This window comes from Dreissena polymorpha, chromosome 16, assembly GCF_020536995.1.
Source record: "Dreissena polymorpha isolate Duluth1 chromosome 16, UMN_Dpol_1.0, whole genome shotgun sequence".
Taxonomy (NCBI): Eukaryota; Metazoa; Mollusca; class Bivalvia; order Myida; family Dreissenidae; genus Dreissena; species Dreissena polymorpha.
In genome coordinates, this window is record NC_068370.1 from 22,138,954 (window position 1) to 22,165,527 (window position 26,574).

Consider the following 26,574-nt stretch of genomic DNA (forward strand, 5'->3'; position numbering starts at 1 on the left):
ACTTCCTATAAACAAAAAATACAATAAAAGGGGAAAGTGGCATAATTGATTAGCCTGTGCAAACTGCACAGGCTTATCTGGCATTACATTTTATGCACATGCATTAAGCCCCATTTTCCTACAGTGAGGATCATTCATAATGTTAGCATGGCTAAGTCTAACTCACTTGTGCTGTTTCGGTAGGTAATGTCCCGTGAGCTCATCAAAGACATGCACCCGGACCATGGGATGCATGATGTAGAAGTCGTTCTTCAGTTTGTCCGTGCGGTGGACCGTGACCGCCAGTATACGCCCATCGTCTTCTGCATCCATCCCATCTGGAGGCACCTCTTCGTCCTCTGTTGCTGTGGCTTCTTCATCAGCTTCAGATATGAGTTGTGTTCTGAGAAAACTGGGCATAATGCATGTGCGTAAAGTGTCGTCCCAGATTAGCCTGTGCAAACTGCACAGGCTAATCTGGGATGACACTTTACGCACATGCATTAAGCCCAGTTTTCTCAGAACACGGCTTATATAGAATACTAAACTAGCATGGTGTTCCAAGAACTTTCATCTTACAAGTTGGTTATTTAAAGTAGCACAATTCAACTTAATTCAACAGATAAGACTGATACAAAGTTTCAGAAACCATACTATCGTCAAGTTCCACTTGTTCTATTTTTTTTTTGATACATCATTTTTAAAACTTAAACAATCTTTTTTTTGTCAAGCAATTGATTTTTGTGTAATGGTGATAAGTGCCCATGCTGTTCCAGTGTTTGTGTTGAAATAAAAAGTAGCTGGGCTTCTATTGTTAAATGGAAACAGAAGAAGCTAAAAGGGAATATGGTCTGGTATTGTATTGTTTAATACAATGTGTAATGTTTGTAGAAAAACATCAATATATTAAAAATGTGTATATATAATGTACCATGATATCATTATTCAGTTTTCGCATTTCAAAAAAGGTCACAGATTCCTTGGGATTCAGTGCATCCAAAAATGTAGGGTCCCAAATGTAGGGTCCCAAATGTAGGGTCCCAAATGTAGGGTCCCAAATGTAGGGTCCCAAATGTAGGGTCCCAAATGTAGGGTCCCAAATGTAGGGTCCCAAATGTAGGGTCCCAAACATAAATGGGTGAGTCTTAGTATTTACATCCAGTTGAAAACATCAATTTTTGTTATTTAGTAGTATAGGAACTTTCTTACTAACTTTATATTATTCCTATTGTTATTAGTAATTGTGAAAAAAAATAATGCTGAAGTCTACATGTAACACTTGTTCTTTGAAATGCATCTGCCTTTTTTTACATAATAGACTATTTTGCAATTATTTTGCATGAATTAATCTTTGATTGATAAATTTACAAAAGCAATCTAAATGTAATAATTTGTATGCCAGCTTAAAATAGTGATAAATCATCAGAAGCCATTATGCATGTAGCAATTATATAGGCTACCTTTCACATATGAATGTAATCAGAAAATCTCAGAAAATTATTATAGCAAATCCAGTAACGTACTTCATGTTATAAAAATGTGTCTTCGTGTTACAAATAACCATGCTTAATCACTTGATATTGGAAAAAACAATGCTAAATCACACGGTATTGGAAATAACAATGCTAAATCACACGGTATTGGTAATAATAATGCCAAATCACACGGCATTGAAATAACAATGCTAAATCACAAATTTTTTAAGGTATTGGGCTTACAGTAAGTTACGGCTATGAAGGCTATAGTATACATGGATATTGTTCAGTTACTTTTGGTTTTGATATTTCCACTGGTGCCAATGGACGCAACAGTCTATTGCATACTCAAATAAGATTACACCATAAACACAAACACTGCAGACAGCAGTATGTTTACAGTCTGCAATCATAAGTTGTTAAAGTCTAAACTTACTAACAGAAATACTAGAAAAAATTGAAAGACAAAAGTGTGGTGAGCATTAAAGTTAAGGTTACAAGGGCATAACTCTGTTGATATGTATTGATTAAAAAAAAAAATCTCTTACCTTTCTTTGTTTTCTTTTTTCTTTCTTTGGGTTTTGGAGCCTCCGTCTCTTCCTCATCTTTCTCCTCAGTCTTAAATAGAATAACATAGTAAACTGAGTGACTGAATGTTCCAAGTCTTACCATGAGAACATTTTGGAAAGGTTGAAACTCCTCTTTTTTATTTCACTCTGATGGGTATTACATCAAACAACTTGGGCAAATGTGGTTAAAGCCACACAGCTTATTTGGCATAGTTAATTTAAGTAAAAACAATAAACATATTTTATCTGTGCCAATTAGAATACATCTGGAGGTTACAAGGTAGAAATCCATATTTTTTGCGCTTTAAAACTTAAAAATAATCGTGTTTGTCAAAATGGACGTATACGTCTAGAAATCCTACTTTCGGTTTTAAAAGCGGTACTGTTTGAAAAATAATAAATAAATTACTTGCTAACTAGGCTATAGATTTAATGACAATTTTGCACACTTTCAAATCTATATGTATTGATTAACATGTATTTCATTTCAAGGTGTGTGGCTTTAATCTAGAACTATTATTGATGTGCCTGAAATACCCCCGCATGCAGAATTGTCAGAGGTCTTTGGAAGTTCAGTTTAAGAACTGGTCTGCAAAAAATGCGAGCATCCAACATATAAAGTTTTATCATGAAAATTCATGACGGCAATTCATGCAATATTGTGAAAGCAAGAGTAATGTTCTTCACATTCCTTCGTTGAGATCTAACTACCTACGATATTTTAAGTTGATACCTCATTAACTTTGCTATATGTGCCTCCATATAAATTAAAATGTGCAAAATTAACAAAGGGAAATAACCATCAAAATATGGCAGCATTAGTCATTACTCTTGTGTTCTATACATCCCCTTAATGAGACTTATCAACATAATACCGGTAAGTTTCTAGTTGATACTTATTATAGTTTTCAAGTTGTGCTCTGGACAAAGTTTTAGTATATTAAAAGGTAACAAAGGGCAATAACTGCACACACATAAAAGCAAAAGTTATGACTCTTGAGCACTGCATATAACCCACATGAGATCATTCTGCCTAAGAATTTTCAAGTTGATATCACCTATTATATTATTTCTATCCAAAAAATCTACATTATAAGACCATTTAAAAATTGCCTAAAGAAACATACATGTAAAACACAGAATCAAGCAATCTTTTCAATGCAAATGAACTACCTCATATCTTCAGAATCAAGGTGTTGAAATGATGGTTCTATAAACATCACGACTCCACAAGCTCAATTTTTTTATAGCCATAATTATCACATAAAATACACATTTTCAAGTTGGCTGTTTTTATAGACTTTTACAAAGACAAAAGTGTAGCCAAATTCAACCTTGCTAGTAGGTTAATTGGGACAAAACAGCAGAGTAAGCACTAAACATGTTTGAAGTTTGTTTTTTTGGCATTATGCATAAAATACCTCCTCATCCTTTACGGTTTTCTTCTTTTTCTTCTTCGTCTTTTTCTCTCCACCAGGGGCCTCCTCAGAAGGCGACAAACCTTCCTCATCTGTCAACGCCTGACCTTTCTTGACCTTTGCCCCTTTCTTAACAACCTGAGTGCCCTCCCCCGATGAACCTGCTTCCTCTGTTTCCCCTTCTGCTCCCTTCTTCTTCTTCCCTTTCTTCCCTTTAGGGGACATAGGTTCTTCTGATGGTGACAATGCTGATTCATCTTCCGTCTCACCTTCCGTTTTCTTTTTCTTCCCCTTTTTGCCTTTTGGTGACTTTACTGGCTCCTCCTCGGGTGAAAGAACACCTTCATCTTCTGTTGCACCACCTATCGAACAATGATTAATTGTTTGTTTGGTGATTTTGCTACTTTTAGTCACCTGACCACAGTTAGTTTACCTGCTCAAACTTTTCCTAAGGAATCAAAATAATTAACCAGTACTCAGTGCAAGTTATAGAAAAGGGGAGTGTGACCACACAAATTATTTTGCAATCAATCACCAAACAAGATATGCTGCCAGTCCAGGATTCAAACACCTTTAAACCAGACTTACACAGCACAATAATACGTTATTTATCAAGGTCCAAAATCCCATGCTTTTTTTTGTCAGGATATAAACCATTAAATGCAAAATGTGTATCTTAACAGTAAACTATACTAATTTACACACTTAATCAGTCACCACATTATGCTATATAAAATACGGGGGACCCACACAAAGCTGTGCTTTAAGAAGTCTGCATGACAAAGGGCTGAAAAAGGACTTTGTCCTTACATACGAACCCAAAACCATCCTAAAGGTATCCTACATGTATTTGTATTAAAATAATCAGTTAAGCCTACATGTATGCTCAGAATTTAAATAATTAGTAATTCAAATTTCCATCATTTAAAAAAAAAGGTTTAATATTGCAAATAATCACTTATGGATACAGACCTCTTCGAGAAATGAAATTATCACTTCAAAAATAAACATATAATGTTAGGTAACAAATAATATTGGATTATTTATGAAAACACAATATGAGAACATTCTTTGTAATGACATGGTTTGCGATAAACCAAAAGCAATATTGAAAAAAAAACCAAAAAAAACCTTTGGCCTTCTTTTTCTTTGATTTTGTAGGCGTGGCAGTTTCATCTTCAATCTGTACAGTGGAGGTATCAGGGGATTTGGCCTTCTTCTTCTTTGTAGGGGTAAGCACCCTTTCTGGGGTCAGCGCCCCATCAGGGGTTCTAGCCCCATCTTCCCTGGGGGTCGGCTTCTTACGGGGCTTCTTTTTAGGGGATGTCACACTGCTAGGCTCCTCTTCTGACCTGTGACATGTGAGGGCCACCAAAACATGTTAATTAAAAGCTATGAACTATTTGTTACATGGCTTCTTAGAGACCCCATATGTGTGATACAAGTCTGGCATTAACGTTATACCCCATATGGTGTGATACAAGTCTGGCATTAACGTTATACCCCATATGTGTGATACAAGTCTGGCATTAACGTTATACCCCATATGGTGTGATACAAGTCTGGCATTAACGTTATACCCCATATGTGTGATACAAGTCTGGCATTAACGTTATACCCCATATGTGTGATACAAGTCTGGCATTAACGTTATACCCCATATGGTGTGATACAAGTCTGGTATTAACGTTATACCCCATATGGTGTGATACAAGTCCGGTATTAATATTGGGTGAGCATAGCTCTTGCATAATATCAATTTACAACCATGTATGTCAGCGAGGTCAGTAAGAAATCCTGTAATGTTTTTATCTGAGTACCATTCATTCTCAAGCATCACCTAAGAACATTAATTTTTTTTAGTATTCTTATATACTGCATGCTGTCATTTACCTTTACAAACATAATATGAAAAGCTACTGACATACTATGGAAAAATATGTGGTAGATATGGAAAATACAGTCAGTCTGTGGCCTGGCTTAGCAAATCAAACAGCTATTATTCTGTACATGGTAAGATAAATGTCTGTGTATTTGAACAGTCATCTGCATAACCATGACTGCATGACCACAAGCTTGTTAGCCATGCACTGTCAATGTTTTAATACATGGTCCCTGGCCCCACAACTACAAACATTTATGAGTTCAATCTAAGATTTACTCTCATATATTTAACCAACACAAAATAAATACTGAGAATCAACAAGCATGGTCATTGGGCAATATTTTGAGTTCATAATTTGTTTAAGAGTCAGTTATAAGTAATAAAAGTTATAAAGCCAGAACCAATTGTTGTTGTTGGTTTTTTACACCGATGCCAGGGCGTCCTCTTTTCTTTAGCTTCAGCTTAATAAAGGCTACAACCGATCAGAAATTTCCTTTACAAGTCATAGTATTTCCCTTAAATGAAATTTAAGCGTGAAAATGTAATTCCCCTATCAGTAGCATCAAGTGAAAGAAATTGCAAAACATTGTTTTCACACTCTATTTTTTCTCCTATTTGAAGGCTATGGCCCCTTCCAGGGGAGCTCACCTTGCACTTGTCACTGGCTGAGCCTCCTCCTGTGCCTCCTTTTTCTTCTTCTTCTTCTTCCCTGTGGCCACAGAGGCATCCAACTCAGCCATGGTCATCGTCTTGTCTTGCACATGGGACTCCTCCCTGATAAATCACAATTTATAAGTATATATGAGTTGACCTGTGCGAAAACAGGGTTAATGCATGAAAGTAAAGTGTAGCCCCAGATAAGCCAGTGCAGAGAATAATCAGGGACTCCACTTTGCCCCTAAACTGAATTTTCATGTTGAAGAGACTATTTTTAAACAAAAAATGCTACGTAAGCAGAAAGTGTCATCCAAGATTAGCCTGTGCAGACTGCACAGGCTAGTCTAGAATGATACTTTACCCAATGGCATCTGTTTTCACAGAACTAGGCTCAATTTCAAATTATATTGCATTATATGATTGTGTCCCAGTCACATAACATTCTGACTAATAAACATACTTCAGGCTTGAACGTTTGGACAAATTTGGAATCATAGCTGCAATTTGAAGCTTTTAAAGGATATTCAATTCTGATGCGGTCTTGTTTTGTGGGGAGAAACAAGAGTACTGTGAGGAACATCCCTGTCTGAAATGGAAACCACCAAACAAATTCACCTGTGGCAGGTTTGGGAATTGAACTCTGGTTGAATAGGTGAGAAGTGTGTGTATTAACCACTGCAATAACCGGAAACACAGCTCCAATAGGAGTTTCAGTTTAATGCTGGTGATTATGAAAGAAATTCATCGCATTTGGCATCTTAATTTCCAGTGAAAGGAATGCTTATCCAATGAAACATATTTTTCATGAAGAAATGTCATTTTTGCAGTCAGGACAGTGTTTCCATTTCGAGATCATATTAAACCAACCATTATAAAGAATTGGATAATGACAATAGTACAGACAATTAAGAAATCAAATGTCAATTAATTGAAATAAAGCAATATGTTTTGTCCATGCAAATTTACTTACTAAAAAACTTTTCATGACTGGTGATAATTTGTAAATTGTTGTGTCTTTTTTTATTAAAGGAATGATGATTTGGATTTTCATCTAAATAAGACATTATTAAAGTCGTACAAAGAAATGATATGTCAACTTTCTTTCACTGTTAGAAATACAGTCCTAACTAAAAGATGAACAAATCAACATGGTGTTATTATTAACAGAGTAACATTTGTCTCTTTTATCAATGTTTGAAATGATGTAAGTTGAAGCTTTGTTTAGATTCTAAAATGTATTTAGTTCCTTTTCTTTGCAATTTTTCAGAAATTAAATCTTGTAGTTTAAGTGTTATCTACATTAAATATTGCTTACATGTAGCTTCTTTTTTTACATTTGTGTTATAGAATGAATGGGTAAACAAAATTGTATCTAAAATTGCAGTTTTGTGAATAACAGTTCTCTGGATGGCTAGTTTATTTTCAAATAGATTTTTTTTATCATAGCGAGCACTTACACATTTTCTATTAGTTCATCCTGTCCTTTCCCTTTCTTTTTCTTTTTTGTTTTTCCTTTTGTTTCATCCACAATGTTGAGTTCATTTTGTCTATTTTTATCTGAAACATTTAAAATATACAAGTATGAAGTAGGCAAATATTTATAAGTCACATATGTTACCTCTGCCTTTTATCACCTACAAACAAACATTTACTAACATATGTTGTCCTTGCATTATCTTTAAAAGAAATTACCCATCACCAAGAAATTGTTTTATAAAAAAAAACATTACAAAAATAAAAAATTTGTGTTTAAAAAACATGTTCACAGTCACAAATACTATAACATGACTTCGAGAAACTCCTGTTAAATATAGAATCTTAGCACATGTAACATTGAAACAATTAAAATATATAAAGGAAGCATTTGAAGCTTTTCTAAATGTAAAATATGTAAAGAGAGTATAAGGGCAAAGTATTTGAAATGGGTCTTATTGCAAAATATTTTAAATTGATAATAATTGCAACTTACCATCTAAAATCTTTTGTTTCCGTTTATTGCTTTTTTCGAACTTTGTATCATCTGGATCATACATGTTTGCCAGCTGGGTTTCATCCACATCTTTCTGCAACCCTTCACCCTTTCGCAAGGATTCCAACTAAAATGCAAGTCAGTGAAATAACTCCCCAGCAACAAACTTTTTACCCTATATTGCTTTCATTCCCATGATATAATTTTTTCCAGCAATGCCTTTTTTCCAAAGAATTATGCAAAACAGGCCAAAAAGGTGAAAACACCTGCCTGAGTTTAAAATCTTGGCAATGCAACCTTAAACTTAAGCAAGCAACAGGCCTTAAATTTAAGTTACGATTTGAGTGATTAATTACTGAAATTTAATGATTAATATTTATTACACTTAGTTTTTGTTCTTAAAGAAGGTTGGATATCAATACCATATCTACCTTGTCATCTGAAAATCATGATTGTATAAGGAGCAATGATATTCCCCAAACAAGAGATGTGTTTGTCAGAAACACAATGCCCCCTACTGCGCCGCTTTGAAGCCATATATTTGACATTTGACCTTGAAGGATGACCTTGACCTTTCATCACTCAAAATGTGCAGCTCCATGAGATACACATGCATGCCAAATAACAAGTTGCTATCTTCAATATTGCAAAAGTTACGACCAAGGTTAAAGTTTTTGGACAGACACACACAATGACAGACAAGCCAAAAACAATATACCCCCGATCATTCCATCCGGGGGCATAAAAACATGAATATGCTGGTGGTGGCAAATTAGCTAATGGACATATTTAAATCACGTAAACTGAAATATGGTTAAGCTTTTAGATGGAGCTTGATACAAACAAAGGTAGTATTTACCACAGACGTGTCTCCTTTGTTTTTCTTCTTTTTCTTTTCCTTTCTTGCCTCACTAGAAGAACAAATAAGACCATTGTGTGTACATACAGGCTGTAAACACTTGATCAGTGTTTGAACAGTGAAGATTTATTGTATCTTGATCGGTTAATTACATTATTTATTTACCTTATGAGGTTAGTCTATTTTAATTGGTAACATCCTTAGATAGATGAATTTACACAATGACATTCAAAATATACATGTACATGTTAAAGATAAGATGCTGTATATTCTTTCACATTTATTTATATTCATTGATAAAATATTCTTAACGTACAGCTTAAAAGTAATTTATGACTAGATCATATGTTTCCAAAATAAATTTATATGAGAACAATAATTAAAATTATATATACAATAATCAAAATAATAAAGAACAATTCTGTGAACATTTAATCAGTGTTATTTTAATAACTTTAGAATTGGGCATCATACCCATAAGACAATGTTCATGGTGAAAATCATTGTATTGTTAAAATACACTGAAAATTTAGTTCACTAATCAACTGATTTTAAAAATATGATAAATGAAAAACTCTATATTTAAGTTTCTGTAAAACATATAAGCTGTGTTATGTTTAATGTTCCATATAAGAATATTTTTAATGATCTTAAATAACAACACACCTTGATTTAAAAAAATAAATCATCATTAAAAAAACAAATTGATTTCTATGACTATATAAGCATTGGCATTTGCAATTGTGTTGTTTAATGAGAGTAATAATCCATCATTTATAATAATAAGCTGTCAAACTTGACTGTCCTGACTAGTCTGAATCCAAATTCTAAATGTCTTCATTCATTGTTCAACATTATTACGTAGTGTTTTGTGCTAAGACAAGACCCATTACATTTTGTTTTCTTTTCTTTTATCTATTTTGGTGGGGGGGAATGGGTTGGGTGGTGGATTGGGGTGGTCTCAAAAGGAGTTAAAGAATTTTTAGAGCAAAAATGAAAAGCATGTAATAAATAATTTATTTCACGGTTCTCATTTTTAAAGAATTATCAATTATCAAATCAGGTAATTGTGAATAGTATATTCTATAATAACTTCATATATTAATTTAAATAAACGAATTAAAGCCAGCATCTGAAAATGAACAACTAAAAAATGTTTATAAAATTTTCTTTTCTTTCATTTTAATATGAATAAATTTGATTTGAAAAATTGAAAGTGAAAAAATGTCATATAAATTTACAATTACATTTTACAAATGTTGAGTATTCTTAAGTATTCGTTTTACTAGTTTGTCATAGAAAGAAAGGAAACCAGCTGCTCAAAGTAAGACAAAACTCACCCCAAATACATGTTATTGGGACTCGTTTTGATATCCAGTTTTGGAAAAATACATTCTGGGGCAAAGTTCATTTTTTTAGCATCAATATAAACATCCTGTCAGTTGCTTCAAATTTGTAAATGAGTCTTGCTCTGGGAAAAGGGGTTTAATGCATTTGAATCTAATGGTTCCGAAGATAAGTCTGAGAACTGGCTAATCAGGGACAACGCTTTTGGATTTGATGGACGTTTTTCATTTAAAGCAAGTCTCTTTTTAGCATTTAGCAAGAATTGTTGTTTGTGCCAACTAGACAGGCTTATCATGGACGATACTTTATACACATGCATTAAGCCCTGATTTCCCAGAAATGGGCTCAAATCTAAGATATATCCCTACCTCAAACTCTGGTCCACTGCCTGCTGCAACAACATCTCAAACTTGCTACCAGACTTGTCAAATGTAGCTGTAATTAATGAACACAAACGTGCAACCAGGACAGCAAAACAGAAACTTGTATAGATTTCTGAACATATTCCAAACTTCTAGGACAAGTAAGATAATTGTATAAATAATGTAAATACGATATTTAACATACATGTGGTTTACAGGTAAGTGCAACATCAAAATGTTGGTTAATGAAGTATATAAATATTGAAATTGACTTAAAATATATCTTACACATTGGTATGTCTTCCATGGCTTTTTTTGGAGTCCGTTTTGTCTTCTTTGGCTTTTCTGTAACTGCTCCTTACAAAAAATATACATAGTGGATTAACATTTGATATTGCGTGTTATGGGTCGCTGCTGTGACTGATATGATGCCTAACTTAGTAAGGAAATGCCTGTTCAATAGACTGAATCTTTTGAATCTGACCAATTGAATCAAGGCACATCTCTAAACATACTCACTGTTAGGTAGTGTCCGATAAAAGGTTTAATTCTAACAGTCTATCAAGACTTTAACTGCACACACTGTTGGTTTGAGTTGTCAATGCAAACAAAAACATGTTATTTTTAAACATTTACAAACCATTAAATAACATTATAGTATGCACATTTTAACAAAACCTATCAGTGCTACACAAGTTTACTGGGCGCTTGAAAGCAGTACGTAAATCTTGATCACTGCAATATGAGTAATGGCAGGGCCCTCAATCTATCAAATCTGCAGCCGAATTTCGGATTTTTTTTTATATTAAGATGTGTCTCATGATTATTTTATCTCAATTCTATTTCAATTTAATCTTGTCAAACATACTAAATAATGAAGAAAGAAATGAATATAGTGCAAACATGTACACATGTTATAATGAGAGAGTAAGTAAAAAAATCCCCCCAAAAGGGAAACGCCGCGAAAATTACCCCTCATGAGGGTAGCGACCTGCTTCCCCTAAAATGGATTGAGGGCCCTGAATGGAAGAAAATTATTCCACCATCGATTTGATTATTTGGCTCTTGAGACATATAAGTCAATAATAGAGTCTACCAGAGCCCTTCTTGATCTGCCAGTCTGTTAACTAACTCAAACTTTTCCTGAGTTGGCTGGTTAACCAGAACCAATTGCACATACATATGCCAGTAGCTACAAAGTGCTCTACTTTAATGAGAGAAAAAATTATTTCATTACCTTTTCCCCCAAAAGTAATGTACAAAATCCTGAGCATTAACAGGGCATTCAAAAGCGACGTGTGGTAGGTGTACACTCTAACCATGTCGCTAAAGAATTCCAAAGAGCAATCCACTACACAAGTGGGATCAACATGGATCTCCTCAAAACCATTACTTTATAGACCCATTCACAGTTCGTATTTACCTCATAAACATTAAAGTGAAAAATCCTGAGAATTATTGAGGATTGAACATGCAACCTCCAGAGTGGTGGTAAGACACACTAACAACTTCTCTAAAGAGCTAGTCAAACAGCAGGGCTGTTGGAAGTGACCTTATTTCACTACAAAAGTTACCGGGATCAAACCAAAAATCCTCGGATTTGTAGTTGTGTGCCCTGTCAACTGATTTAGCCAGCTATTGTAAAATTTCGGGCCATACTTAAAAGTTATCAGATGACATATTAGTTAAGCCACGTCTTCTCTAGGTTGACAAACTCATAACTGCCAAACTGTTTGGCAAAAATTCTGTCAGGTCAGGTTTAATCATGTTCTGAGATATAAATGTACAATTTTAAAGAAAACGGCTGTAATGGAGTCAAGGCACTATCACTGTATTTAATATGATATAATTTTACAGCATTGTGCCAAAATACAAGTACCAAATCGTTGTTACTGTTCTGAATATTCCTTTTGAACTAAATTACATTTTTCACATACCTTCGTCCGCCATGATTGTTTACAGTTAGCACCGGGCAAAATAAAACGGACTCTCTGATTGGTCGATATTGGGTTACAATACACTTAATCTTTTTGACGTTGTCACGCTCAGTTATGTGTCCACAATCATATTGCGTTGCGGGTGCTTGAACAAATGTGAGTTTGGTTACGTGGTCGCAGTAGGTGGTAAATAAACTGTACTGATGGCTTGAGTTTTCACTGGACTCGTATGTTAACAACACAAACACCTTTCCCACAACACGATAAAACACTAACAAAACAAATAAACTGGTAAACTTAATCGAAATTACAGCTAAAATTCAAATACAATGCCCAAACATTTCATACATCTGACGGAAAATTGCAAAAGGGTCGTTATGTACATTAATTAATATGGCTAAATAAAACTTACGAGAAGTGGGGCCGCATAAACATTGAAACGTATCTATTGGGGGGGGGATGTTTCTGACACCAGTACGACCTGCTCACCGTTACTCGTATCAAACATTCTCAACGCCAATGAAAGCGGAATTCTCAATATCTCAGATTTTATTTTACCAAATTCTGTAAAACATTATTGAAAAAGAAAACACCATTATCCTGAGTGGAATGCATCACACAATGGGATCGTGTGAAAGCGTGTAACAAATGCCCTGCGTTTGAACTGGAACCTTTGGACATCAAAGACACAATGACTATGTATCAGGCTTCATTTGCACTTAACCAATGATTGATTGATTTTATTTGGTAAACATATGAACATTACATAGTTACTACATAATGCAGACAATATAAAATATACTATCACAACAATATACATAGCAAACCATGGAATGCACACACAATACCAAGGATAACACAAAAAAGAGAAAAATGATTTTCACTTATTTCCATTGTGGTCCTTGTTATTGGTGGCAGTAACCATGAAACAGTCATGTATTAGATTATAATAATGTATATGTATCAAATATGTACTGTTTAATAAAGTATATTACTGATTAAGAATGAATAAATATAATCACATGTTCATTATTATCACAGAAGTTGCATAAGAAAGTTACACACTGCATAGGTAGTTAATAAACACACTTTGTAGCATACTATAAGTTAAAGAATAATTATGAGATCCTTGCATCTTATTGATCATAAGACTTAAAAATGTATCACAGGATTTTAACAGAACATAAAATTCATAATAAAAATTATACTATAAAAAGCTATAAAGACTCTAAAAACTGTTTCTTGATGGCACCCTTGAAATTGTTAGGTTTAGGTACATCCCTGATGTTTTGAGGAAGATTGTTCCATAAACAGATACCATTATATGTAAATGTTTTAGAACCAAAACTTCCTACTCTTGGTTTGGAAAAACGACCAGAGTCTTCAAATGTAAAATTTTCAGCAAAATGATCAGATTCTGGCTGAGCTACCATATTAGACCTAGTACAACGATTATGTACGCCAGACACTGGCTTAAAATTCTCACCCATATACCCATCAGTATTTAAAGCGTGTCATGTCCATGTGACTCACTTTCGAACTTGGCAGATGTACTGTAGTGAGAAGAGTGCTGACCAAGTTTCATACAGATTGCACAATAAATGCGTTTTTTTGAGTGTTCAAACGTTTTATCTGTAATTTCAAATGTTTTCACTCGATATGGCCGAGATGTCATTTGTAAAACAGCTGACCTAGTTTTAATTAATGCGACCTCTAGTGTTTGCAAGCTTTTCATTTATATGATGGCGTGGTTTAGATTTTGACCACATACAAACATGATGAAATTAGCAGAACTAACATGGGGGCAAACTTTCTGAGCAAATTAAATGAATATTTGGCGATTAATGTGACCTACAGTATTTACTGAAGATTTTACTATAGTCATGAAAGGAATACCTCCCCACCCTCTGATAATCATATTTTGCAATGGACCAAAACATTGTCCTAAAATCGGCAGAGGTATCATAAGAACGAATATTCCGATCAAGTTTCATGATATTAAAAAAAAAAGTGAAATAAGGGTGTAAAAAGGTGTCACTATAATAGTTGAATACAATCGTACACCCACCATATGCATTGGCGAGGTCGAGCCAGACAACTGTTACTGACTCTTACTTGCATTTGCTTCTCGTATCAGTTGAGCGATCGCACTGGTGTGGTCTACACAGCCTGAAAAACCGGGAACGCCTCCCTTTTGTACAGAGGTGTTGATATACTTGTAGGCTGTGAGGTAGGTGGTAAGTCTCCTGACTTGTAAAGTCTTCCCTTCCACGTTTAAAGGTGAAATGGTCCGGCACTGGTCGATATTCTTGGAGTTCTTTTCCTTGGGTGTGAAAATTCTTTCTGCTTCCTACCAGGCTGCTGGTACTTCGCTTTTCCTCCATAGCACATTCAGGAGTCTTCATAACCTTTTTTTACATACGAGGGCACATCCTGTACATTTTTGATGGAGGTCCAGGAGCAGAACCAAATCTTGCCTTCTTGATGACGTCCTTTACTACCCCCAGTGATGGCTCTGGTATAATGAGTTCAGCCTCCGGTACTGCTGCTGGTACAATGCGATCACAGCTTCCTAAAGTGTCGTTTCTATTGGAGTCGGAATGCGTCTTGTGGAGGTATCTTTTTACCTTTTCCACAGGCGTTTCGATTACTCCTGACTGCTACTTGGCTAGAAACTTAAGAGCACACTTGAACGGGTAAGCTGTGAATGCCAACCTCTTCTTGGTCAGCTCCCTTGCCTTCCACCTCGTATTTTTCGCTCTCCACAGATATTTCAGCTGAGTGTGTACTGTGTCCCTTAGTTGAGATATGCCGCGACGTTCCTGCGATGAACTCTCTGTATGGTAGCTTTAACTGAGAGTTCTCGTCTCAGTTTGTCAATGCGGGTTTGCCCTCTGGAGGGTGTCGGAAGCTTATTGCGTGCCTTTGCTTCCTCTAGCCGTTCCTTTGCTACCCAGTAGACTATGGTGGTAAGGGTTTGAAGCTTCTGGTCCGCTGGTCCTTGCATTGATGCTTCTAGGATATGTTCCAGGTCCTCGTCTAGCAGCTGTCATAATTTGTTTCTGATGAATTGGGCCACTTGATCCTTGCATTCTTGTGTCTAGAAGCCAGGTCTAGGCGTGGTCTATCCTGAACAGCTTCCTGTATTGTTTCCTGACTGGTCGAGCTCAAGTAGCTCTAGAAGGGGGTCCACTTCATCCACCTCTGGTTTCCGGAAGACATCATGTGTTGTCTCAAAGAGGGAGAGTTCCTCAGTACTCTGGGTTGCCTCCTGACTGGGGTACTCCTGCGTCTCACTAATCAAAGCAACTAAGTGCTGCCTTTGCGGCTTCACGCGTTGACATCCCGGTCTTCCTTGGTGTATTCACAGACCGTGTATTTTCTTGCAGACCTTTCCACATGATCAGGTCACTGTTCCTGATTTTGCATTTGTAGTCTATTGGGCAGTCCTTGTCGATTCCATAAAGTCCGTCCAAATGATGGTAGACGGTAGACTCTGGGGGTATCTTTCTGTGCCATATTCTGTAGCTGGGTGGTGGATGTCCTATCACCAGGACTGCATGTCGGGCTGCTGACCCTAATTCCCCGATGCCAGTCTGTACCTGGTGGTGATCTGTCTCTTCAGCGTCACCAATCTATTCTTGGTTGTCATCCAGTTTTTACCTAGAAGTCACTGGTAATTCAGTCGTCAAAATAGTTTAATACAATCGCACACACAAGAGAATCTCCTGTAGACTCCACTATGATTGTTATGGATTTCAGACTGATATTCACCATCAGCATGGAGTCCCTCCGTCAGTCAATGTTTCGCCACTGAATCATGGACATCTCGGGAGGGTGTGGCCACCGTAGCTGCAGGTTTAAATGCCAATAGCTCTACTTTTTCCACATTTTCTTTTCTTGCCTCAGCCAGAACCAGCTGGAAGGACCGCTCGGCAGCTTGCTGAAGTTTCTGGATAGTTCGCCGTTTATCCCTGTCAGTAGACCAGACTGCTGACATCTGGCTGATTGTGCGTAAAACCCTCTAGCGCCTACTTCTATGGGGAACAACCAAGTACGCCAGCCTTTTTGGTTGCACGCTTCTAGCAGCTCTGTTTACTTGGCTTTAAAATATCTTGTCGGCCTCCTCACATCTAGTTTTCCAAGGTACGTTCAACTCAATCACGTTTAGTTGTTTCCTGTCTGTGACCACATCACGATGTCGGGCCTGGATTTGTTTGTACTACATGTATACTTGGGAAGACCAGCAGTTTGTCAAGGTCAACATTCATGCTCGATCCAGTTGCGCTGTTGAGTATTGAGGTTATCTGTGTCGGCTGACTCTGTGCAGTTTCACCTGGCTTCAAGAAGTTGATTAAACGTTGTCGCTGGGTACTACTGCGTTCCCCTTTTCCTTTCTGTTTCAAGCCAGTCAGCCACCTCTCAGAGGATGTTGTCGTGACGCCATCTGTATCTTCCTTGTGACAGAGCTTTTAAAGGAAAACTTCCACCCCTGGTGGCCATATTTTTTGTTAAATGTTTCAGTTTTAGCAAGTTTCATGAATTTTCATGGGCAAAAATGTTAAATCTAGAGTGCTTACAAGGGTTGCCGTATCTGGAAAAGTGCCCTATCCTCTAGGGGCCATGTTTTTCAAAAGACCTTAACTATATTTGAACTCAGCAGATGTATAATTTGAATGAATGTTCTGAGTAAGTTTCATTATAATTGGGCATGATATGCAACTTCTAGTGTTCACAAGCTTTTTCTGTAAGTTAACATAGTGACCCAATTATTAACCTCAGGTGACCCCGTTGCAAAGTTGACAGAAATATCACTGGGAAAAAAAAGCAGATTGGGCAATAAATGTGCCTTCAAGAGCGTTCACAAGGTTAATGCTGACAATGAAAGAATGACAAAAAAGGTTGGGCTCAGGTGAGCTAAAAAGCCAGTCGGTAATAAATGATAAAAATAATTACCCGTCCAGGATTTGCAACTGGTAAATACAATTTATACTTAAAAAGCCCCTCCTCACTAATATCTATGTTTTTGAGGAATCTAAATGCTATGTAGAAATTAGGTAAAGACAAAATTATCATGTTTAAATCCTTTAAAATTATTAATACATGGCACAAGAAGGGGTGTCTGAGAAAACTGCTTGTATAATATTGTCTTTTTGTTGCGAGGACTACCTGTGTGTTGTTATTACTTACAGACTGTGGTAATTGGTTTGGATCATTTGCCAACTTCTATGGGATTTATTGTAACAACTGCGCAAGTTAATCGATGAAACAGAAGATAAAGCATGGTAAAACAGAGTGTAGTTACTAGATTCAAGGTTAACTTAGTATCCATGAACTCCATGAACTAGCTTAGGATCATGTTTCTTCGCACGACACTTGGGGGCGCAATACTCATCAATAATGCCACTTTTTCATTAATGCTGGACAAAAAAGTTATGCTTAGTACAACGTGTAACGAACAATTATACAGTAAATAGTAGGATAATAGATCACTAGTGTTACAGGTTGATTTAAATATGTTGGACCTTGAACTGTCATCTTGTACCAGGCTCTTTGCACTTCAAACGCAATCTTGTGATGTTCTTACAAGTTTTTATAAAATCCCTCTATGCTCGACAAATATACCCTGAACAAAGTCTCCAATGTCCAGTTTTTTTTAAATGCAAGAAGTCCAATCTGAAACACTCTTCACCATTCCTAAAGCATCATTCAAGATGACATAATACGTGTTGAAACTTTTATTTGATATATATGCAAAACATCTACATTATGCCAAACATTAGCAACACGATAATAATGACAACAGCAACTTTACTGAATGAACAATACATCCATGACACCTTTTTCTAGAAATAATGAATGTTTGTAAAACAATGTAACCCAAAACCATTGCTAAAATTTAATACAAGGGCTGTTTGTAAAACATGCATGCCCCCCATATGGGCTGTCAGTTGTAGTGGCAGTCATTGTGTGAATACGTTTTTTGTCACTGTGACCTTGACCTTTGACCTAGTGACCTGAAAATCAATAGGGGTCATCTGCAAGTCATGATAAATGTACCTATGAAGTTTCATGAACCTAGGCCTAAGTATTCTTGAGTTATCACCCGGAAACCATTTTACTGTTTCGAGTCACTGTGACCTTGACCTATGAAGTTCCATGATCCGAGGCAGGTTTTTTTTTTGGCTCGCAAAAAGTATCGTTTTTCTTAACCAAATTTTCAATTTTCTAAGTATAAAAAGGGCACATAACTCTGTGAAAACGCACGCCAGAGTTATCTTACTTTGCCTGCCCATTTCCCTCATGATAGTAAGTGTACCAAGTTTGAATGCAATAGCTTTGATACTTTATGAGAAAAGTGGACCTAAACACAAAACTTAACCGGACACCGACGCCAAGGTGATGACAATAGCTCATAACTTTTTTTTCAAATGACCTTGACCTTTGACCTAGTGGCCTGAAAATCAATAGGGGTCATCTGCTAGTCATGATCAATGTACCTATGAAATTTCATGATCCTATGCATAAGCGTTCTTGAGTTATCATCCGGCAACCATTAAATATTTCGGGTCACCCTGACCTTGACCTTTAACCTAGTGACCTGAAAATCAATAGAGGTCACCTGAGAGTCACAATCAATATACCTATGAAGTTTCATGATCCTAGGCATAAGCGTTCTTGAGTTATCATCCGGAAACCATTTTACTATTTCGGGTCACCGTGACCTTGACCTTTGACCTAGTGACCTGAAAATCAATAGGGGTCAACTGCGAGTCATGATCAATGTACCTATGAAGTTTCATGATCCTAGGCATAAGCGTTCTTAAATTATCATCCGGAAACCATTTTACTATTTCGGGTCACCATGACATTGACCTATGACCTTGTGACCTCAAAATCAATAGGGGTCATCTGCGAGTCATGATCAATGTACCTATGAAGTTTCATGATCCTAGGCCTAAGCGTTCTTGAGTTATCATCCGGAAACCATCTGATGGACGGACCGACTGACAGACCGACATGTGCAAAACAATATGCCCCCTCTTCTTCGAAGAGGGGCATAATAAAGATGACAGCTTGTTAATGATGGACTAAGTTGGCTTATGTACTTTTGAATAACCTTGTCATGTTCAATAATGTCATGTAACGTCTATACCTACTACATGTATGAATAAGAATTTTCCCTCGCATAACCAGTAATCTGAATCTTTACACAACTATCAAATATACCAATGAAAGAATAAAAAGTTGTAAGGGCGTCAGCATTAAAACAACCTGCATAACTTAATCAAACAAATAGTGACTACTTGAAGCTCCCAAAATAACTTTTGCGTCATTTCCAGGAAATATCTCAATGTTTTCATTGAGTCATCATTTTTGGAACAATTTATTATTATTTGTATTGATACACAAACACAAACATTTGTTCACTGACAATATATAGCACATTTAAAGCAAAAATACAACAACAAAAAGTTTTACTACAGAAGAAAAGTATGTTCAACATATTCATGTAGGGACTGTAAGAAATATCTTTGCTTTCTAAGGCAAAAAAAATCAAAATCGAAGATATGTTCAGTGTATTTTCTATTAAGACTATTTAATAGTACAGAGTATAATAACTGTTCTTAGAACAACATTAAAACTGTAGAAGCATAAGTTTACCCTTAAATTATAATCACTATTTAGTTGGTGAATGTTTTTAAACACTTGCCATACGAATGTTTTATGAAAATGTAATTTTTCATGAATTCAAATAAGGGTCATGTCAAATGACTTACTCCTGAATATTGTTTTGAATATTTTATTTAAAAAAACCTCATGTAGGTACAAACAAAGTGGACACATTTAAGACTTTCAAAATAACATACTTATTCATCTGTAAGAATCTGCATACCACTGGCCTTGGTGGATAAAAGAGTGAGTGTTGTTTGTACCTACAGATACGACGGTTTTTACCCAGTTGTCACTATCTGTTAAACACCTATTTGACAAAAGCAACATATTAATTGCCAGAAATGGTTTCAAAGAAACACACACACACAAATTTGCACATTATCAGACGAACATTTAAGTGGGAAACAATAAATGGCAAACATAGCCAAAGTCTGATCTAACATCGATAAATCGAAAGCGAATACAATGGTAGTTTATACTAAAGCTAGTCAAATTAATAATAAGCAAGTACGACTACAGTGAAAGATGAACTGTATGGATTAGTGTCTATAATGACAAAAGTAAAGTAGACAGACGTTGACCATTTACCATTCAACTGCATACATTCCTAAATGTCAGGCTTATATATAGAAAAATATCCAGTCTATTTATGCATTTTATATCAAGATTATTTAGATAATTGGGACATCAAAACGACACAACATTATGATTACTCCAGTGATAAAAAACATATTGAAATACAGTATTGCATTGATTACAACAACTCTTCATCACGAGCCAAAATTCTTGAGTGATTGATTTAGTATATTAACATGTAATGAATATAACAATCTGCCCATATGAAAGTTTTTTTTGCCATAACCAAAATAATATTTGAGAAAATATGACACAACCATGAATAAGAATACACAAAAGAATTAACAGACCAATAATATTGGCTAATTACATCTGAACAAGCAATGTCCATTAATTATTTGGCTAATCAGAATAATACATATTGTATAATGATGATTATGATGAAGTCAATCATTTCATGATTGTAAGCAGTCATAAATTTTGTTATTTCAGAGAGCCAGATTAACTCAAGCGTAAATAATATCGGTACAATGCCATGCCAGTTAATTTAACAAATAGGCCCAAGGGCCTCACATGAAACATATAGGAACTGTTGTTTTGTTAATGTTCTTTGTTTTTGATGTTGTGTTGTTGTGGTGTTTTTTTTATTTGGAAGGGGTATTGTTTTCAATTGTATTTAGTCATATCAAAGCAGTCAGTTTACCAACTCACATCTTTCCAGTACTAAGTGCAAATACATATGAGCCATGTTCTGAGAAAACTGGGCTTAAAACATGTGCGTAAAGTGTCGTCCCAGATAAGCCTGCGCAGTCTGCACAGGCTAATCAGGGACGACACTTTCCACTTTTATGGTATTTTTAGTTTCAAGGATACAGAATTCTTTAGTAAGAATGAGCAGAAAACTGAGACTCTAACCTCTCAATTATAACAATGATATTAAAAATACTCACGCTGTGCAAACTGCACAGGCTAATCTGGGATGACACTTTACGCACATGCATTATGCCCAGTTTTCTCAGAACAAGGCCCATATGTCAGTAACTGACAACTGCCCTTCTTGAATCATGTGAATCTCAAATACGTGGTCATTGTTAACCCATTTGGCATTGATTTGCACAAACTTACTAGAGGACCGCTAGAAGAAGTTACATACAAAATAAGAAACTCCTGACCCTTGTGGTTTCAGAGAAGAAATTTTGATATGTTTTAATTTTGTAAATCTATTTTTGCTCTATTTTTACTTACATATGCAACAGACCTGAAACATTTGAACAACTTTAAAAGAGGGTCAACAAATGTTCATTCCTAATGAGTTTTGTTAAAATTGGGCTAAGGCATTCAGGAGGGGAAGTTGTTTGAAGACAAAGTTTATGCATGCACTAACAACAGTTACTGACTGACCAAGAGCATAACGATATCCTTAAAGCTCCCTATGAGCACTTTGTGCTCAGATGAGCTAAAAAGTAGGTATTTACATCCAGTATCAGTATTTCTTTAGCAATGGCCAATATCAGAATGAATTGCCATTATGCTATAGGGACTGACCATCAAACTGAGCCTACACCAATTACACTGAGCCCAAAATACGTATCACCTCATTCGTGATATTTATACAGAATTCTTTAGTAAGAATGAGCAGAAAACTGAGACTCTAACCTCTAAATTATAACAATGATATTAAAAAAACTCATATTAAATTAGACTCCAAAACATTATTACTTTCATTTCTTAAAGAGTAAATAAGTAAAATCAGTTCTTACAGTTATCCACATCAAATTAGCTTTTTGAAAAATTTAACGTCACATAAAATGATCAGCAAGTGGTAATTTACACAAAGCGCTCATTTCTAGGTCCAGAAGTAAAAAGAGGGCAGCTAATATCATGGAGAATCAGTGCTTTCGTTTTTTCTTGCGCCGTTTCCCAGCAGTGTCAGAGGTTTGAGTCTGTGAGGGCCAGGGTCGGGAACTGTTAGGCTGCGAGGGCTGCCAGGACTGGGTACCAGGGGCTGCCCCAGGGCCACTTCCTGCCCCGCCCCCCTCGTTCATGGCCTGGTGGAACAAGTGACTGATGAAGTCCTCTAGATCTGCCTCCGAGCTAAACAAGAAGAAACATCTCAATATCAGGGAACATAGCACCATTTTTCAAGAAGGAAATTAATGTTTCTTTATGCTTTTCTGTGTTTTTTCTGTGATTTAAAACTCTTAACCCTTTACCACTTAGTTATGTATTTTGACTTATTTGTAGTCCCTTAGAAGGTTACATTTAATGAGAGGCCTTTTTCTTACTAGATTCAAATATAAAGGTTTCAGTTCCAACCCTTAGATACTGATGAGCAGCAAACAGCATAAAACCTGAACAGACTGCAAGTTTCTCGAAGCCTGTTCTGGTTTTGTGCTGTTTGCACATAGCCATTTTCACTTTTCTTCTAAGTGGGAAAGGGTCAATTCACTTTTTCAAACATCACTGAAATGACCTCCACTTGTGATCCAAGACAAATATAAAAGCTGCCAATGAAAATAGTAATTTCTCTGATCACTATGAATTTAAATTAGGGATGCAACAGGTTACTAAAAACATTGAGTTAACCATTTACTGTAACCGGTTATTAACCAGTTAACCTTAAAAAATGAAAATGTTCAAGTGTACATTAAAAAATGGCATACATGTATTGCTTGAACATGTTATCTCTATAGAAAAAAGTATTTAAAGTTCATTTGCATAGATTACATAAGCAGCCATATCAGTTTCTTAATAATAAAAATGTATTATTACGTTTATTTTAACATGAGTAAAATGTTATAAGACAAACTAATATTTTCTGTAGCATTTTGATTAAATTGAATCTTTTATCTATTAACTATATAAGGAAATCGGACAGGACTGGCAACCTTTAAGTTTCTTGTATTATCCCAATTTGTTGATCCACCGAAATTAGTTTTATTGGGTTTCGACTGTATGCCTGAATAGATTTTTACTGAACAAGATATGTGTTCGTCAGAAACAATGCCCCCTACTGCGCCGCTTTGAAATAAAATTTCCCTTTAAAGCTTATTACTTCCCTTGGATTTTGTCAGATCCAACGGGGGGGGGGGGGGGGGGGCAAGCAGGGCCTGTGGTTTATCAAAGAGATCATAGCCAGAGTTCATCATGTATCTATGGACATAATTCCACAGGTATGTAATGAACCCTACCATTCACAAATTAGAACAGGAAAGAAATGATAATTATATCATTTAAAAAAAAACTTTGACAAATCAATCATTTGAGTTATAAATAATCAAAATAAAAAAAATCCGTACAGTAAATGTGAAAAGAACTTAAATTCTTGATAAGGAAATATATAATCCGAGATTTATAATTATATACATTACTTCCCTTGAAAATAATTGTCTCTAACAAATCTCTATTTTCAGTAGCAAATAATTAAAAGCCACTACCGTGACTGTAGATTCATCACTCACAATTTGCAGCTCCATGAGATACAAATGCATGCCACACATATTGCTATGTTCAATATTGAATAATTATCTCCCTTTAAAGCTTATTACTTCCCTTGGATTTGTATTTTTGGCCTATGACCTTGAAGGATGACCTTGACCTTTTACCAAAATGTGTTTGTCAGAAACACAATGCCGCCTTCTGCGCTGCTTTGATTTATTTAACAAAAATATATCATTTGGCAGGTCAGATAATTATGTCCATTTAAAGCTTATTACTTCCCATGGATTAGTTTTTTCGACCCCGTGACCCAGTTTTTGACCCGGCATGACCCATATTCGAACTTGACCTAGATATTGTCTAGATACAACTTCTGACCAAGTTTCGTAAAGATCGGATGAAAACTATTTGAATGAGAGAGCGGACACGAAAAGTGTGACAGACAGACTTACAAACGGACAGCGCGACAACTATATACCCCCTTTTCTTCGAAAGGGGGCATAAAAAAAAGACACAGTAGGTACATACTTTGCATTGTTGCCACTATTTCTGTTGGTATGGTGACCACCGCGGTTTCCCTCAGTAGCGATTCGGTAAAATACGTGATGAGCATTGGCCTGCATGTGCTTAAAGAAGTCCCTCTACAGAAAAAACAACAGAAAAACACATAACATTCAGATTTTCCAACTTCCGATGTTTCATGCAAGCTTAATATTGAGTTATTGAACAATAATCAAAGACTAAAAATATCCAATCTTAACAAAAGCCAAAAGCTGATGTGATGTCACACATTCAAATCATTTGACAGTGATATCCCAATTGGGATAAACACTCCTCATTGAGCCATCCTCTGATACTGAATTCCACAAAGGCAGGTAGGCAAAAATGTCTGAAACTTCGACAACCTATTTCTATTTTGATGACAAAAGAAAACAAGTTGGCCAAAGGCCCTAGGTTGCTCATCTGAGATCCAAAGCTACTCTACTGTTCTGAGACGCTTTTGTCATGTTTAGAGTACTATTTTAAGATTCTGCTGAGATATTACATGTAAGGACAATTTCCCCAAACACCTGACGACCATGCCATTTAATGGACAGAAAACATTTTAAAACTTAGCTGAAAAATGATAAGAACAAACATTCTGAGCAGGTTTCATGATCAAATAAGGAAATCTTAAATGCCCCCTTGCAGCCATGTTTTTTAATGGACCAGAACATTTTTCACACTTATACAATAATATTTTGACCCAAACATGACGAAGTTTCTAACTTGGCAGAGATTAAATTGGGAAAAATTTTCTGACGATATTTCATGAAGATTAGGCAATAACTGTGGCCTGTAAAGTGTTCAAAAGATAAATGTTGACAACTGACGCCACAGTAAAGGGACATACAATAGAACAAAGATGAACACAAAAGCTCTTATGTGAGCTTTCAACATCGCTACACCAGCTTACCTTACAGGCGACCCACTCTGTGATATCGTATACTTTTCCTTCCATGCAGGCGTAATAATGCCAAAGAAAGCCCAGCATAGAGGTTTCAGCCCACACATCACCCTGTCAATATACATCGTAACATGTATCACTTTTATAAATGCAATATAGTGTGATTAAATACAACAGAACGGCCATGATGGCCCTCGATTGCTGACCTGAATTAACATTGTGATACTAGAGTGATCTTAACTGGGTTTCGAAAAAGTAAAAATTATGTACGATGGCAAACAAGTTTCAGCAGGGTGGTGCAAATTTTGATCGATCAAGATTTGAATAAATTTGGTTGAAATCCCATGATATGATATTACTGACGAAATACCAAACCTTTGTGTTTTCACTAACATGAATTTAAAGCCATTTTTCTATACATCTATATGAACCCATCGCGGGTTGACAGTTATGAACCCAGGGGAATGATTTGAACAAACTTAGTAGGCTGTACAACCATATGATACTTAATATAACAAGAGATGTGTTCATCAGAAACACAATGCCCCCTATTGCGCTGCTTTGAAATAAAATTTCAATATATCATTTGGCAGGTTTAGAAATTATCTCCCTTTTAAAGCTTATTACTTCCCCTGGATTGTATTTTTTTTAAACTTTTGACCTTGAAGGATGACCTTCACCTTTCACCACTCAAAACGTGCAGCTCCATGAGATACACATGCATGCCAAATATCAAGTTGCCATCTTCAATATTGCAAAAGTTGTGGCCAATGCAGACCTGTTTACCCTACCGATTGCGTCTCAGTAGTATGGAGGGCATCTCTCAGTAGTTTGGGGCTATTGTCAGTAGTTTTGAACTTTTCAATCATTTTGAGCATTAAAACACCATGACTGGGTCACATATCAGTTTAACGGTACATAAAGCATTAGATGAATTAACTTGCTATAATAAAATCTGTTAAGTGATTTTTTTTTGCTT

General features: G+C 35.9%; 2 protein-coding genes across 5 annotated transcripts in view; both read right to left on the minus strand.

The window, feature by feature from the left end:
- Positions 1–12,476, minus strand: part of LOC127862221 (jouberin-like) — a 51,629-nt gene extending 39,153 nt beyond the window's left edge. For 2 of the 4 annotated variants that reach the window (XM_052401249.1, XM_052401247.1), the window contains exons 1-11: positions 12,458–12,476; positions 10,809–10,877; positions 10,527–10,593; positions 8,812–8,863; positions 7,953–8,079; positions 7,441–7,540; positions 5,975–6,100; positions 4,573–4,793; positions 3,445–3,803; positions 2,003–2,072; positions 167–362 (exon numbers count right to left, since the gene is read on the minus strand). In XM_052401249.1, coding sequence (XP_052257209.1) covers positions 167–362; positions 2,003–2,072; positions 3,445–3,803; positions 4,573–4,793; positions 5,975–6,100; positions 7,441–7,540; positions 7,953–8,079; positions 8,812–8,863; positions 10,527–10,593; positions 10,809–10,877; positions 12,458–12,470 — 1,400 coding nt within the window. In that variant the 5' untranslated portion in view covers positions 12,471–12,476. The remainder of the gene's footprint in view (positions 1–166; positions 363–2,002; positions 2,073–3,444; positions 3,804–4,572; positions 4,794–5,974; positions 6,101–7,440; positions 7,541–7,952; positions 8,080–8,811; positions 8,864–10,526; positions 10,594–10,808; positions 10,878–12,457) is intronic. The other 2 variants (XM_052401248.1, XM_052401250.1) reach the window with 2 other exon arrangements.
- Positions 12,477–18,603: 6,127 nt separating this feature from the next.
- Positions 18,604–26,574, minus strand: part of LOC127862223 (uncharacterized) — a 61,400-nt gene continuing 53,429 nt past the window's right edge. The window contains exons 10-12 of the mRNA XM_052401252.1: positions 25,605–25,706; positions 24,677–24,789; positions 18,604–22,804 (exon numbers count right to left, since the gene is read on the minus strand). Coding sequence (XP_052257212.1) covers positions 22,600–22,804; positions 24,677–24,789; positions 25,605–25,706 — 420 coding nt within the window. The 3' untranslated portion in view covers positions 18,604–22,599. The remainder of the gene's footprint in view (positions 22,805–24,676; positions 24,790–25,604; positions 25,707–26,574) is intronic.